The following is a 16112-nucleotide window of genomic DNA, read 5'->3' on the forward strand; positions in this document are numbered from 1 at the left end:
TATATCTGTTCGCTGTCAATTAAAAGATTTCATCCCTATTTTGAATTTTTATACTTTCGTCATGAAAAGACAGTGTGGTCTTTGAAGTTATCTATATCACAGAGGTATTTAACCTCTTCACGCATGAGTTTTTCCCGAGGAGAAAAATCTGAAATCTTGTTGGGTTAATGATACATAGCTAGAATGTACTGGGTGAAAGTTTCTAGCTGAAACTGTGATTCCAAACCTCTTTTTTGCGGTGTTCTCAATCGAATACAGAGTGATGAACTTGATACAAATTGGCTATAAGTTAAAAAACTAACAAAAGTCAAGTGCTAAATGAGCATACAACTAATCACTTAGCGTCAAATTCACCAAAACAATCGCAGTCATTGACAGTTTAGAGAGGAATTTGTATTTAGAACAGATTTTGCGAGTGTTCATAATACATCTTGAGTTCTTTCAGCAGTTCTGCTTATCAGTCTTTACTGGCCAATGAGCTGTCTAATTAGACCGAGCACTCCGTCCGAGGCCCACACAAATCATGTTTCTTTTTTTAGAAACATGCTCGCTATAATCTTCCCCAGTCTCGTCAGAATCCAAGTCACATAGAGGTGTTGGCCTGCCTTGCTTCTTGCCTCAAGCAAAAGCGTGGGTGAGATCCTGTGCTACGTCAAGACGAAACAAAAGTAGGTTTAGACCGCTTTTCGAGCTGATTTTAATTCAATCACTGTTACTCATTTATTCTAGCTCTGAGTTACAAATAGCAGGATCCACACGTGGAAATTATTCTGAGGGTCAACTTTTTTGATTAGGTGAATCTTCTTTATCAAGACGAGACGTGGTCTATTTCGTCAACTTCACCTATACTTTTGCTCTAGTCTTTGACAATTTACGGTCACGTAATTCTTATCTTTTTCTTTTGTCACCGTTGACCATCTTTTGTCACCGTTGACACTTAGGTGACATTACCTCCACCCACATATGTTGAAGCTAGCTCTACGCTACTGTTATCCAACCAGCATACCAAGACATATTCATCGTGACCCCGAACAACTTCAGAAAAGCTGCCATTTCCTTTTCTCTTTAGCTCTTTCTCGGTGTCAAGCCTTACACTCCGGATTCTATGTGCCCTGGTAGTACTCCAGCAAAATACTTCTTTTTCTTTCAACTGTAGAGGAAGGTCTGTTGAAGTAAATAAATTGTCAGAATGCTCTTTTTGATATGGCAAGGGATTGATCCTATTCACCAGCTGGAGGACTATGCTGGATGACTATGAACCAGCCAAGATTTGTGTGTTCTCTCCATGGTACACCTCTTAATTTAGCACGGTATCGGCCGAAGTATATAAGAGAAAGACCTTGATACACAAAGGGCAAGGTCTACCTTGTAAATATTTTTTTTTATTTCAAGATTGCGTGCATAGTACCATCTGCTCGTCCATTGACAAGTTTTCTGTTTGTGGTAGTTGAGGCACTCTTGTCAAGGCCATATCACTTGCTGGTCGAACCTTCCATAAACGGTCGTTCGGAATTCTATCATTCATGTTGCCAACAACATGAAGAAAGATGCTGGAAGCTAATTACATTTATGAAGTCAGCAATCAAGGGCATCCTAGCGGCTGGAGACCAAAACATCCTTTATCTCGGGAATTTAAAGACACAAATTGCGAAATGCATGCCCACGAGTTTCTTCATCTCTTCTCGAGTGGTAAAAATTATCACCTTTTTGTTCTATCAAGTACAGATTGATGTAGTAAGTAGGTAGGTAGGCGGGTAGATTTTTTTTTAAAACCTTTATATCACATACATACCAATTAGTCGAAAAACGCCGCTCCCGCCTGTAATTGCGACTACATTCATGTTACTTTAGTCATCAATAATACTAACTAATTAAATGAACAAAAAGAAAAGAAAAGAAAAACAGAAAAAAAAGAAAAAGAAAAAATATAATAGTTCAAATAATTACTCAGACTTGAAAAATTCTGGATGGCCAACTCTCAATTAATACGCTTCTTTTCACCGTCATAACCTGATTTCACCTGATTTTCAGCAAATAGGGGAAGAATCCCCTAAAGGTCAAGGAATCTTAATGAAAATCACAGTATCAGATGTAGCGCATCCGAAAATCCCATTAACGAAGTTTCAAGCTCCGATATGCAAAAAAGTAGAATTCTTTTATGTTTTGCCAGAAAAAACATCACGGTGGCGTGTTTATTTGTTTGTTTTTTTCTTTATTTGTTTTCCCAAAGGTTACTGAATTCAACTAATAGTCCTTGAATGTAAAAAATATCTCATTCGAACGGAAATTAAAAGTTCTAGTGCCCTTTTTTTGTGACCACAGGATATTCCACAGAAAAAAAATTATATGGGGGAGTTTTCCACACAATAAAAGCTTTAGAGAGAATTTTATGCAGGATCACCTTTCCGAAATAGGACAGTTGGGAGGAGGAGGGGAGAATATCGATGAAGGGGAATTCTAGCATGATTTCAAAAACAATCAGAAATGAAAGTCTTTTTCAAATGAGAGTGGGCTAAGAGAATTTTTTTTTAGCCGTAATTGTCCAAAAAAAATTTCCGGGGGTAATTTTCAGCTAGAATAGAATTGTTTGGGAGGAGTTTTCCTGTTGTGGGGTATTTTATATGGGAAGGATTTTACATGGAAGAATTTACCCTGATGGGAAGGAATTTTCCATTGAAGAGAAAGCCGGATTTTCCAGCATTATTCAAAGAAGGTCAGAAATTAAATTAAAGAAACAGGTCTGAAGGTGAAGGTGAGAAACTGAAGGTGAGGAGCAGCATCACAAACTAAAACGAACAGAAATTGTTACGTATATGAGGGGGGTTGCCACCTCCTCAATACCTAGCTCTTTACCCTACTTAATGAGATTGTTAACTAATCATTTTTTTTGCTTTATGAAGTGGGAAAATGGCTCTAGAATTTGCGCTCCTGAAACTATTTGATATGGTTGTAATTATTTAAACAGTCGTTTTTTATTATCAACAGTAACAACATATCATTATCTGTTTTGTTTATTACAGTAATACTGCAAAGAAAAACAATCTCGTATTTTAATGATTTCAGCTCTCAGAAGCATTATTTAGTTAGCTTTTTTGTGTTGCAAATAAATCTTATTTTGTACCCCTAGTTGTTATTACAGAGCCTACAATCACTGAATTATTCAGAGGAAATTTTACCATGGAGAAGGACTTGGCCAAAATTAATATGCAAATTTATGCTTTGATTTTTCCTGTACCGCAAATTTGAACCTTTGTTAGTTATAAAATGTCCAGAAATTGAATATAAAAAGCAGGTTTTTTTTAACTGATAGTAAGGAGCGATATTAAAACCTAAAACGAACATAAATTATTCTATATATGAAAGGGCTGTCCCCTCCTCAACGCCCCGCTCTTTACGCTAAAGTTTGATTCTCTGTCGAAACTCCAATTTTTGAATTAATAAAAACTAACTATATACGGAATAATTTCTGTTCGTTTTAGGTTTTAATATTGCTCCTTACTTCCAGCTGTAATAAGTTCTCATTTTTTCTCATTTTTTCTTAAACAATGCTAGAAAACCTGCAGCCTCTTCATGGAAATTCTTTTCCTTCATGATAAATTCCTTCATGCCCCCCTACCTTAGCCCCCTACCCTCGGACCCCTATCAACGCGAATAAGTCCTCCTGAAAACGTCTGGACACTTCCCAATAACCATTACTATATTTAAGCAATGGTCAAAGTTTGTAACTTGCAGCACCCTACTCCGGGGACTTTGGGGGATTAAGGCGTTCCAAAAAACATAATTACTAAGTTGTTCGACTAAGTTGAACAAAATAGCTATCTCAAAATTTTGATCCGGTGACTTTGGGAAAAAATCAGCGTGGGAGGGGCTTAGGTGCCCTCCTATTTTTTGGTCACTTAAAAAGGGCACTAGAACTTTTAATTTCCGCTAGAATGAGCCCTCTCGCGAAGTCCTAAGACTACTGGGTCGATACGATCACCCCTGGGAAAAAAATACACACGCTTCCGTGATCTGTCCTCTGGTAAGAAATACACATTTTTGCAGATAGGAGCTTGAAAAATCTACAGCGGGGTTCTCTAATACGCTAAGTCTGATGATGTTATTTTCGTTAAGATTCTTTGACTTTTAGGGGGTGTTTCACCCTTTTTTCTAAAATCAGGCAAGTTTTCTCAGGATCGTAGCTTTTGATAGGTAAGACTAGATTTGATGAAACTTATATAGATGTAAAATCAGCATGAAAATCCGATTCTTTCGATGTAACTGTTGGTTTCAAAATTCCATTTTTTATAGTTTCGGATTTCTATATAGCCAGGTCGCTCCTTACTGCAGTTCGTTACCACAAACTGTCTGATAATGGCTACTGTTTCACTAGAATTTATACAGAAGACGTTTCTTTAAAAAAAAAAAACAGTTTGGGTCCTTTGATAGTTTGATCCTTTTCCTGGAAGACTGCCAGCAAACTAGTGATAAAATTTTTCGTTTTAGTCACATATTTAAATTTACTAACATCAAAAACACATGAAGCCCCATACTTACTTTGGTGGAAACTAGAAATTAGGTTTATAACATGTAATTTTTGTATTCTGACTTGGAAGAGAAAGCTTGTCATTTAAGACCAACCTCTGGCAATTCCCTAAAAATTTGGAGCCAGAAAAGATCAGAGATATCTCTATTTATAAAGATAAGAGGGGTTGTTTGGTGAATTTGACCCGGGGGCTGCCTTTACCTTACCTTAGAACTTAGTTCCTCCAAAGCCATCGGTGGTGCATAGGGTGTCGACATAGCCTCTCCATTCGTCCCGTATTGATGCTGCAGCGATGAAGTCTTCCCATTCAGGTAGTAATGAGGTACCAGCCGTCCACTTATATCCGTCATATGTTTGTCTAAATGTATTTTTTGGGGAAGCCTCGCTTTCTTTGACCGTCTGGCTTCCATTCATAGTTTTCTCCAGGAAGGTGGCTCTCTTCCATACGAAGAACATGTCCCAGGTATGTCCACTGCCTTCTTTTCAGCAACTCAATGACTGGAGGTTGACCTATTTTTTCTGCGTATTTATGCATTTGTAATTTTTTGTTGCCAGCTTGTATTCAAGATTCTTCGGCTCATATTCAAATACAAGAATCTTTTTTTCAAGCTGGGTGTTTAGTTTCCAGCATTCACTTCATTTATTTTCCAGTGTAACGGAGAATTGACAGTACATTGCTGTTGAAGAGTCGAAACTTCAGTCACATTGAATATTTGTTACTTCTCCAAATAGGGTTCAATCTATTAAAGGCACCTGTCGCTTGTCCAATTCTACATTTAATGTCGGTTGAAATCTCTCCATCACAATCAGTCCAGCTACCCAGGTACTTGAACTCCTGGACTTGTTCTAGATCCTTTTTTTGCAACGACGAACAAGTGGTTAGCTTGTCATGGCCATGCTCTTAGATTTGTCAGTGTTTATTTTTAGCATGACAATCTCTGCATACTCAGTGATAGTCTCAAGTAGCTGCTGCAACCGTTCTTTAGACTCTTCGAGAAGGACAACGTCATCCGTGAAGTCCAGATTGAACAGTTTCTTGTTGGTTACTTTTACCCCGTAACCCATTGCGAACCTCAGGGCATAATCCATTACAATTATATTGAGCATGGGGGAAAGTACACAACCTTGAAAAAAACCAGACATGACCTTGAAAAATCTGGTTGTACCGTTTTCGGTATTTACTCAACATTCCGGTTCTTCATAAGGTGCTACAGTCATATCTACTATTTTCTTGGGAATTCCGTAGTATTTCAAAACTTTTCACAATCAATTTCAGTCAACTGAATCAAATGCCTTTCCAAATTCAATGAATAGGAGGTAGAGCTTCTTGATCCATTCTTTTGATTGTTCGACAAGCATTCTCAGTACAAATATTAGATCAGAACATGATCTCTCGGTTCTGAAACCATGCTGTTCTTCTCGTAGAGTTGCGTCTAGTTCTTTTCGCAGACGCGGCAAAATGACGGAGGCTAATAGTTTGGATGAGACAGGGAGAAAATTGATGCCTCTCCAGTTACGGCAGTTCATCAAGTCTCCCTTTTTGAAGAGTTTGACTATAATGTCTCTGCTAAAACCTTTTGGGACCTTCCCTGAGGTCCATATTTTGGTGAAGAGGAAGAGCCAAATGGATATGCAAGTACTAATTAAGTACTTCAGCATTTCTGCTGTAATGCCATCAATAACTGGAGCTCGTCCATTTTTTAACTTCTAGGCGGTAAGCATAATATCCTCAGCACTCGGAGGATCTGTATTGATGTCTAAATTCAAAAAAGGGATATCAGGTACATTTGCTCGGTCACAGGTTCTTGGTCTGTTCAAAAGTTTTTCGAAATCGGAAGTCGATCTCGTCAATTTCTTCTGGATGAGACATGATTAATCCAATTTTGTCCTTGACAAGGGTAATTCGACTGCTTTGTCTTCCTACCATCGCGTTTGTCAATCGGTAGACAGTCTTGGAGTCACCTTTCCTAGCGGCTTCTTCAGCTAAAGCTGCTTTCTTTTCAAGGAACTACCTCTTGTCATTTCTTGCACTCATTTTTACCTTTTTATCTTTTTCTTTGTATAATTGTTATGTTGCCAGCTCTGAACTCCTTGTATTAGCTATGAAGATGGCCTGCTTGAGTGCCTTTTGTTAGTCAATCAGTTTCCATATTATGTCAGAGATCCACCTTCCCTTTGGTTTCTTTCAGAAACTTATCTTTTCTTCGGCAATCGTCGTGTATACACTTTTATTTTCTCCCATTTCTCTTCGACGTTTTCTGAGTCTTTTGCCTCAAGACCCAAGGCATCGAATTTGTTCCATAACGATACACAGAAATCTCTTCGAATTTTTCGATCCTGTAGCTTGTCCAAGTCGTACAGATTCTTCAGATCTTGCTGTGTCTTCTTTTGGGCACGTAGTTCGATCTGTATGTGGGCGATCATGAGCATGTGATCCGACTGGGCATCTGCTCCTCTATACCCACGCACGTCAGGCTTTTGCACCACCTTCTGGCGATCAGGAAATGGTAAGTCTCGTTTCGTTTTCTATCTTCTGGAGATGTCCATGTATACTTGTGCAAATTTTAATGTTCTAAGAGAGATTCACCAACGGCAAGGTCATTACTTAGCGCAAAGTCTATTATTAGTGCACATTTTCGTTAATGCGGCCAAGTCCATGCAGCCCTAGGACTTCGGGACAGTACTTGCAATCGGCTCCTACTTTGTAATTTAGATCACCAACAACACACAAAACATCACGTTTTAGGATGTCTTTGGTGACAGCCTGTAAAGTTTCATAGAAGTTACCTTTGACATCATCATCCGCCTCATTGGCAGGAGCGTAACTTACAATTATAGAAAGCTTAGTGTGTGTTGTCGCTAACCGTGCAAATAAAATCCCTTCATTTATTGGGGTCTATTGGATCATCGTTTGGTATGGTGCAGGGTACATCATGAGTCCTACACCTGCCCGATGATTGTTGTTCTCTCCGCTATGCAACAGCACATATCCGTCATCTAGTGTTTCTTGGCCTACACCTTTCCAACATATTTCGCTTCGGGCCAGGATGTCAATATTATATTGCTTCATCTCTCTGAGAACCTGCTCGGTTTCTTATAACTGACTCATAGTTCTCACGTTCCAGAAGCAGATTTTTGTTTGCTGTTTCGCAGTCAGTAACCTTGTCCGGGGGCGTGCTTGGTTCGTTATTAGGGGGAAGATAATTCATCCGGGGCATTTATTGACGTTTCCGTTGCTGGGGCTTTTCTACAGGGACAAGTAGCAAACCTCTCACCAAACCCTCCTACTTCATCCTGGCTTGGGACAAGCTGACATTATCCATAGCAATGGCAGGCGATGGCTGGATTTTTTTTAACCTTACTAATATTCAACCAGGCATATTTTTTATCGTTCTACAAAAAAAAATGTGTCTATTGATGAAATGTCAAATGGGCTATTTGCCTAAATTGAGGGCCTGTTTCTTGAGGCTGCGTGGATGTTGTTTCTCCTGAAATAAGCTTGACCATGTGACTGTTTTGATTAAAATGGGTATTTGAAAATATTAGATCCGGTGTTTTTTAGGACTAAGGGGGTTCCCAAAGAAGCAAAAAGTGCTTAAAGAGTGGTTGGCTACCATGTGGTCAATGACTGCAATCAACAGTACCGCTAAAACTTGTCACATTCGATAAATTGCTATAATAATTCTTTGGCATTATACTTACCATTTGCTGGTACTTAAAAACAACAATAAAAAAAGAGAATGGATGGCAAATTGCTCTTTAACTAGCTAAATCCGTTGTGTTTTGCCGACTATGATTCACATAATCGTAGATAAATGAATCAAATCCAAGTTTGAAATCAAACCCATTGAATATGGCTTCCTTTACAAAAGCAAGTATTCTTTTTTAGATCCTCCTATCTTGAGTATAGTTATTCAACAAGCTGACTTTGAACTGGCAGAAGGTAATGAAGTGAGGATGGAGTGCCAGGTTAAAGCAAATCCGGCAGTTACAACTCTTAGCTGGCTCAAAGATGTAAGTTACTTTGAATTTCTCTACTCCTTCAGTCCTTCTCTGTTAATGTTTTAGATCCTCACCTTCCGTTCCCTTGAGCAAGATTAGAAAAGCCGTTTGAAAAGCCTTATTAGGATATTTCCAGTTCAAAGATGGCTCTGATTATTTATATATTGGTGTTTCATGGTCTTTTGATCTGATATTACAAATGGTCCGATTAATAGGGCCTCCTATGGGAGAAGCCCAATGTGGTAAGTTACCCCTCCTAAAATTTTCAAAGTACGGCAATAGCCTACAAAGTTTTGACACTCAAAGTTTTGATGCAGTGGGGACTTTTGAAGGTGTCTGAAAGTGGTCTTGCACATAAAAGAGTAGAGTTTTTCCGATTTGGATTCAACTGGGGCTGATTCATGAGTGGTATCCTATAGATTGGTGTGAGTGGCCAGTACCCTTTTGGGGCCTCCATCAATCTGAGAAGCCAGCAACCCTGGAACATCTCCATGAACCCGGCCACAGCTCTACCCCAGTGTAAAACTGTAGGTACCATCCCTCGTCTCCCCCCTACGTTTGAGCACAGCCATAGGGGGTGTACATGGAGCCTATTGAAGAAGCCAGTCCCTTGCTTATTGGTCAACGGATACTAGCATAGCCATAAAGGATGTACTTTAATCCAATTGGAGTTGCCAACTCCTCTTATATTAGTGAATTAATACTAGCTCACCCATAGAGAGTGTACCTGGCTTATGAAATTTTTTTCTCTTCTGTGGGAAAATTCAGAATTGAAGTTTTAACTTTTTTTTCTTCTATGGAAAAATTCAGAGAAGAAGTGCAACTTTTTTCCTCTTCATTGGAAAAATTCAGAACTAGAGTGAAATTGTTTCTTTTCTTTGTGGAAATCAAGAACAGAAGTGTAACATTTTATCTCTTCTTTGAAAAAATTCGGAACTGAAGGGCAACTTTTTTCTCTTCTTGGAAAAAAAAAATCAGAACCGAAGTGTAACCTTTTATCTCTTCTATGGACAAATTCAGAATACAACTTTAACTTTTTTCTCTGTTTCAGGGAAAATTAGAAAAGAAGTGTAACTTTTTTATTTTCTTTTAAAGAATTCAGTAGCCTATTGAAGTTGAGCTTTTTTTCTCTTCTTTAGAAAACTTAAGAGCAGAAGTAGAATCTTTTTCTCTTCCGTGGGAAAATTCAGAACAGAAGTGTTACTTTTTTCTCTTCTGTGAAAAATTGCTTAAAATGCATTTGCTTGTTTGTATTTGCTTAGGGTGTATTTCTAAAAAAAATGGTCATATCATTTACCTGTTGGCTCAATTGACAAACGTATCATTCTTGGAATTCTTGGAAACATACCAAGAAGTTCTTGGAAAAAAAAACAGTTGCCGGAATGATGCCAAGAAATTCTCGGAAACCTTTATCTCAAAGCTTAGAAATTCTATATAAACTTGGCGATATAGTGATGCCTAACACCACGTGCCTTGTGTCTGGAAACAATGTACTGATAGCATTTGCTTCGGATGTATTTCTAAGATGACACCAATAACAATGGGTTGTTGGCTCGGTTGACCATCGTGTTGTTCTTTTAGCATAGGATATCTTGGGTTTCACGTTTGATTCCTAGGCCAGACAAAATTTCAGAATCCAGGAACACTCCCTATGGCTGTGCTAGTATCCATTGACCAATATGGAAAGGGTTGGTGACTCCAATAGGCTCTAAGTACAGCCCCTTTTGCTGTCCTCAGACGTTTGCAGTGGATAAAGCTCCGATACTACATCAAGATTAGCTGCGGCCAGATAGATGAAGACATCCCGTGGGAACTGGCCGTTCGGATGGATGGAGGTCCAATGGGGGTAATAGCCACTCGGACTAATCTATAGGTTACTACTTTCACAGAAATTTTATTAATAAGGATCCATAAAAATGGCTGAAAAATTAACAAGCCTCCGTACCCCCCTTGAATCCCTATTGGCACTTCTGTTGGCTTTGAAGAAATCCGTTTAGTATTCAGCAATAAAATTTATTTAATAGTTTTTGGGCATAAGCCTAGATTTTAAGGAATATCGTTTTCACAAAACGTCCCTTTCTAGAATTTGTGAAAGGTGAATAAAAGTTTTCATAAGCAAAGAGTAAGCTTGTAAGGTAAAAATATTGCGAAAAAATATTATTTGAAAATATTCGATTTGAGGGCTCTCATGGGGGACATTATTTGATAAAAGGGCTCACTTAATAGCTTTTAGTTGCTTTTAACTAGCCAGCAATTTGCTATTTTGTAAAGAAATTCTTAGGACTTTCTAAAACGAGCTGAAAATGTGTCAAATTCCTTAGTAGCTGGGGATTGATTACATCATGTTTGATTGCCCTTTTTGTCCATTATGTACAAAAATGCAAGAGAGACCTTTGACCCAATAAGGACAATTTTTGGAAATCTATTTATTTAATGTTCGATATTGCCACAGTGTGACGCATTTGTTTCTCATGCTTTGATCCCTACGATACTCCTACAGTCCAGTAAAATTTTCAGTTTGTCCTTTGCTAGGTAGTTTAGCGGCCCTTCTTTCCATCCTCACTCTCAAAATTTCTAATCCACCACAGCGAAGCATCGAAAGACACAATCTCTTTAAAATTTTCTTCTTTTTGTTGCTGGCGAACCTTTTCTTGTGTATGGTAAAGCTTTAGACATATTACTTTAAGCATGTTAGCTCAAAACAATAGTTTTCTGTCAATTTTGACTGTTCAATCCAGCTAATCATTGTAGTCCAGTGCTGACCTGCTTACCCCTTCTCTTTTAAAAGGATATAAAGTTTATGCCAGAATCTTACAATGGTCATTTTTCTTTTCAGTTTTTGTTTTTTTTTGCTTCACAACTGTAAGTTTGCTCTTATAATGCGTACATGATTTAGTGAGCTAAATGCTAACCTTCAGATTGTGGTGTAAAAAATGTTATATACTTCCATTACTTAGTATTTTCTGTTTTATATCTCCTGAACTAAAAAACATATTGACATACAGAATCTGCAGAAATTAATCTTCTGATTGCTAATACAAAGAAAAACTTACGTCAAAGTACATATAAAAAGGAAAGATTAACATGAACAGGGTGTCCTGCTTGTAGTATTCAATTGTTTCTTGCACTTCAAAACTACTATACAGTATATTACTATACAGCATATTCCCAATTGGTGACTAGAATTCTTATAGTAATTTCATGCTCCCAGCCAAAATACAAACAGTGTATTTTCTTTTTTTTTAAAGGAGCCAAAAACCACTTCAACACAAAGAGGGGAGTTGCTGAAGGCATTATTAGCTCGATTTTTTAGTTTTAACCTAACCGTTTACTTGCTTCAGAAAAAAAACTTTTTAAATATAATGACGTTAAGAGTAAATAAAGTGCTTAGGGTCACACTGGGCTAACTGATTGGTTAGACGGGTATTAAAAGGGTTATTTTACATATTTATTATTGTTACCTCACGCAAAACAACTTTGTTTCATAGTTTTAAACTCCAAAAGAATTAATAAATATTTTTTTTAATTTTGAAGCACTAATGAGACTCCAAACATCCAAATAAATAACTTTAAAAGAAAGAAGTAACTATCAGCTATCAAAAGTTCTAATTGTTACAAAGTTATTTCCAGGAACTATTAACCTCTTTATTTTCAGTTGAACAGACAAAAGATGCTAATATGGCTTTTTGTAAACTCGACCCGACAGTAAAAATGCTAAGGGTTTATGACTTAATCTCACGAAAGTAACCAAATTTGGGTAAGCTGTGTCAATTAAAAAGAGAAAAAAGTACTTTTAACTTATAATCAAGGCATATTAAGCGAATCAAAGCTATCTTAAACAAGTACTGCGTGAATTGAAGAAAGCTTTCAAAATTTATATGAGCCTATTCTTGACAGAGAGAGAGAGAATGCAATGACTGAATGCAACGAAAAATTTTGAATGCACTAAACGGCCAAAAGAACAAATTTTATTTATTTATAAGTCATAAGCTCAAGAGGTTTGGACTGAATACATTTGTGATGGCATAGGTACATATTCCAACCTAATTTAAATCCTAATTTTCCTAATTTTAAAGTTCATTCCTTATTGGGACATATTACACTGGGCTGGTGCCGACGCATGGATTTTCCCTTAGTTCTACATGTAGGCGAAAAGAGGATTTACCCCGCACATTTAAATTCGAATGTTTCTTCTGAGTTCCTGGGCTACTCTCGTACTTATAGCCATACGTTTCTGTCTTTTCTCCACCCTATGATCAGGAGTATATATGAATTCTATTCCATTTTAAAAAATTGAAAATTTTCTCGCCAATCTTGTATTTGCTAAAACTATACTAACTTTAAACTTGGATCTTCGAAGTCTGAAGGAACCAAATGGCTCGTTTTCAAATTCCTTCACTAACCCAAATAACATGAAATAGACCTGTGCTTGATTTGGCAGATTCAAAATTAGCCTTAAGCAAACCTATGGCAGTTAATAAAGAAAACCCCTGCTACAATTCTATATTGTTAATTTCTATGCCATGTATCAAATAGTTCGTGGTAACGAACTGTAGTAAGGAGCGACCCGGCTCAATAGTAACCAAAACTAAAAAAAAAATTAAATTTTGATATCAATAGCCACATCAAAATAATCGCATTTTAATGCTGATTTTAAATATATAAGTTTCATCAAGTTTAGTCTTACTATCAAAAGTTACGAGCCTGAGAAAATTTGCCTTATTTAAGAAAGTAGGGTGAAACACCCCCTAAAAGTCATAGAATCCTAACGATTCTACGTTAAATGACACTAAATGACACCATCAGATTCAGCGTATCAGACAACCCTACTGTAGAAGTTTTAAGCTCCTATCTACAAAAATGTGGAATTTTGTATTTTTTGCCAGAAGACAAATCACGGGTGCGTGTTTATTTGTTGTTTTTTTTGTTTTTTTTTCTTTTTCCCAGGGGTCGTCGTATCGACCAAGTGGTCCTATATTGTCACAAGAGGGCTCATTCTAACGGAAATTAAAAGTTCTAGTGCCCTTTTTGAGTGACCAAAAAGATTGGAGGGCATCTAGGCCCCCTCCCACGCTCATTTTTTCCCAAAGTCAACGGATCAAAATTTTGAGATAGCCATTTTGTTCAACATAGTCGAAAACCATAATAACTACGTCTTTGGGGATGACTTACTCCCCCACAATCCCTGGGGGAGGGGCTGCAAGTTACAAACTTTCACCAGTGTTTACATATAGTAATGGATATTGGGAAGTGTACAGACATTTTCAAGGGGATTTTATTTTGTTTGGGGGTGGGGATGAGGGGAGGGGGCTAAGTTGGAGGATCTTTCCTTGGAGAATCTGTCATGGGGAAGAAAAATTCAATGAAAAGGGTGCAGGATTTTCTAGCATTACTATAAAAAAACAATGAAAAATAAACATGAAAACGTTTTTTTCAAATGAAAGGAAGGAGTAGCATTTAAACTTAAAACGAACAGAGATTATTACGCATATGAGGGGTTCTAAAAATACTTCAGCATAAAGAGCGAGGTATTTAGGAGGAGATATATACCTCGCTCTTTACGCTAAAGTATTTTTAGTAATTTCAACTATTTATTCTACGGCCTTTCTGATTCAGGGGTCATTCTTAAAGAATTAGGACAAAATTTACGAATTAGTGTAAAGAGCGAGGTATTAACGAGGGTACAAACCCCCTCGTATACATAATAAAAATATAAGATTATGAAAGTTTGTTACGTACGTTAATTCTTAAGTTACGTATATTTTTTACTAATAAAACCGTTCGTTAAAAATTAAAAGTTCTAGTTGCCTTTTTAAGTAAACGAAAAATGTGAGGGCAACTAGGCCTCCTTCTCTGCCCCTTATTTCTCAAAATCGTCTGATCAAAACTAAGAGAAAGCCATTTAGCCAAAAAAAGAATTTATATACAAATTTCGTTTTAATAATTTATGTGCGGAGAGCCAAAACCAAACATGCATTAATTCAAAAACGTTCAGAAACTAAATAAAAAAAAACTAATTTTTTTAGCTGAAAGTAAGGAGCGACATTAAAACTTAAACCGAACAGAAATTACTCCGTATATGAAATGGGTTGTCCCCTCCGCAATCTCTCGCTCTTTACGCTGAAGTTTGACTCTTGAAGTGAAGTTTGCCACAATTCTACTTTTTAAAACAATTAAAAACTTTAACGTAAAGAGCGAGGGATTGCGGAGGGGACAACCCATTTCATATACGGAGTAATTTCTGTTCGTTTTAAGTTTTAATGTCGCTCCTTACTTTCAGCTAAAAAAATTAGTTTTTTTATTTAATCTCAAAGTCATAAAACGATTATTCTACTTTTGATTTTTCATTTATAGTCTTCTTTTAACCTAACACTCGACCTAGTAATCGGTATGTTCAGCTCTTAGCTATTCTTCGTGATGGAAATCTTTCATTTATGTATCATTTTAGTCTAATTAAAATGAAAATATTGAATTCTTAAGGAGCTCTAACATATTTTGCCTGCGTTGATTCTAAATATTTTGGGATATTTACCGTTATTGGTATATCACTATTTACTGAATAGTGTCTGTTCGTTGCTCGTTGAAATTATTTTGTTTTGTATTGTAATTTGCGGTTCAGTATTTATATAATATTGGCTATATATTTGCAGATTAGGGGGTGCATAGGGCAGTAATGTGAATTAATTTTAGAAATTATATAAATAGTCCTAATAAATCATGGAATAATGACTTATATCATTCAAAACCCTGTTAACTCTACTAGACACCTACCCTACTGTGCAAATATATAGCCCAAATTATATATTTCCCATGAATTTTACCATAAATCATTCTTTTGTTTCAACTTAATACCCGCAAACGACAAAAAAAAAAAAAAAAAAGTACAATAAATATAGCGAAGATGACCCGAATCATTATTTTTAATTTAATTTATTATTGTTCTACTAAATGAATGTTCAATTGGATGCAATAAGGACGCAATTGGATGCAATTTTGTATAGATGAAGTAAGTCCATTGTTTAAGTGAGGTTGAGCTTTCATATAATGAAGTTTCTGGAGGAGAGACTCTCATCAAGAAGATTATATATGTATATATATATATATACATATATATATAAATATATATATATATATATATATATATATATATATATATATATATATATATATATATATATATATATATATATATGTGTATGTATATATATATATATAATTCATACATAAATAAATACATACATATAAACACAATTATTGCTCCTGTTTTTTCTCGAAAACCACTCCATATATGCCCGTTAAAATTCACATCCCTATATTTTCTGGCCTAAAAAACGATCTAGATAGGTCACGAGTTTGAAACAATTGGTTGAAAGTTTGTAAGAGAAATTCGACGTCATATTTGCATTATCACCATTGCTTAGATTATTTGCGGAGGCCTCCCTTTTCCCGAAGAAAGAGTAGCAAACAAAGGTAATTCATTTGGAGATTGCTGCTTACATGCTCGAACCGCATTATCACCACCACAATTTCCAAATAAGTTGGTTTATCTTTTTTTGGTAATTGATTGTTCTTTGAAGAGTCCCAT

General features: G+C 36.5%; 1 protein-coding gene across 1 annotated transcript in view; it reads left to right on the forward strand.

Moving 5' to 3' along the window:
• Positions 1-16112, forward strand: part of LOC136029863 (B-cell receptor CD22-like) — a 252212-nt gene that overhangs the window by 153091 nt on the left and 83009 nt on the right. The window contains exon 8 of the mRNA XM_065708320.1: positions 8415-8539. Within this exon, the coding sequence (XP_065564392.1) occupies positions 8415-8539 (125 nt within the window). The remainder of the gene's footprint in view (positions 1-8414; positions 8540-16112) is intronic.

The sequence above is a fragment of the Artemia franciscana genome, chromosome 8 (assembly GCF_032884065.1).
Source record: "Artemia franciscana chromosome 8, ASM3288406v1, whole genome shotgun sequence".
Lineage (NCBI taxonomy): Eukaryota > Metazoa > Arthropoda > Branchiopoda > Anostraca > Artemiidae > Artemia > Artemia franciscana.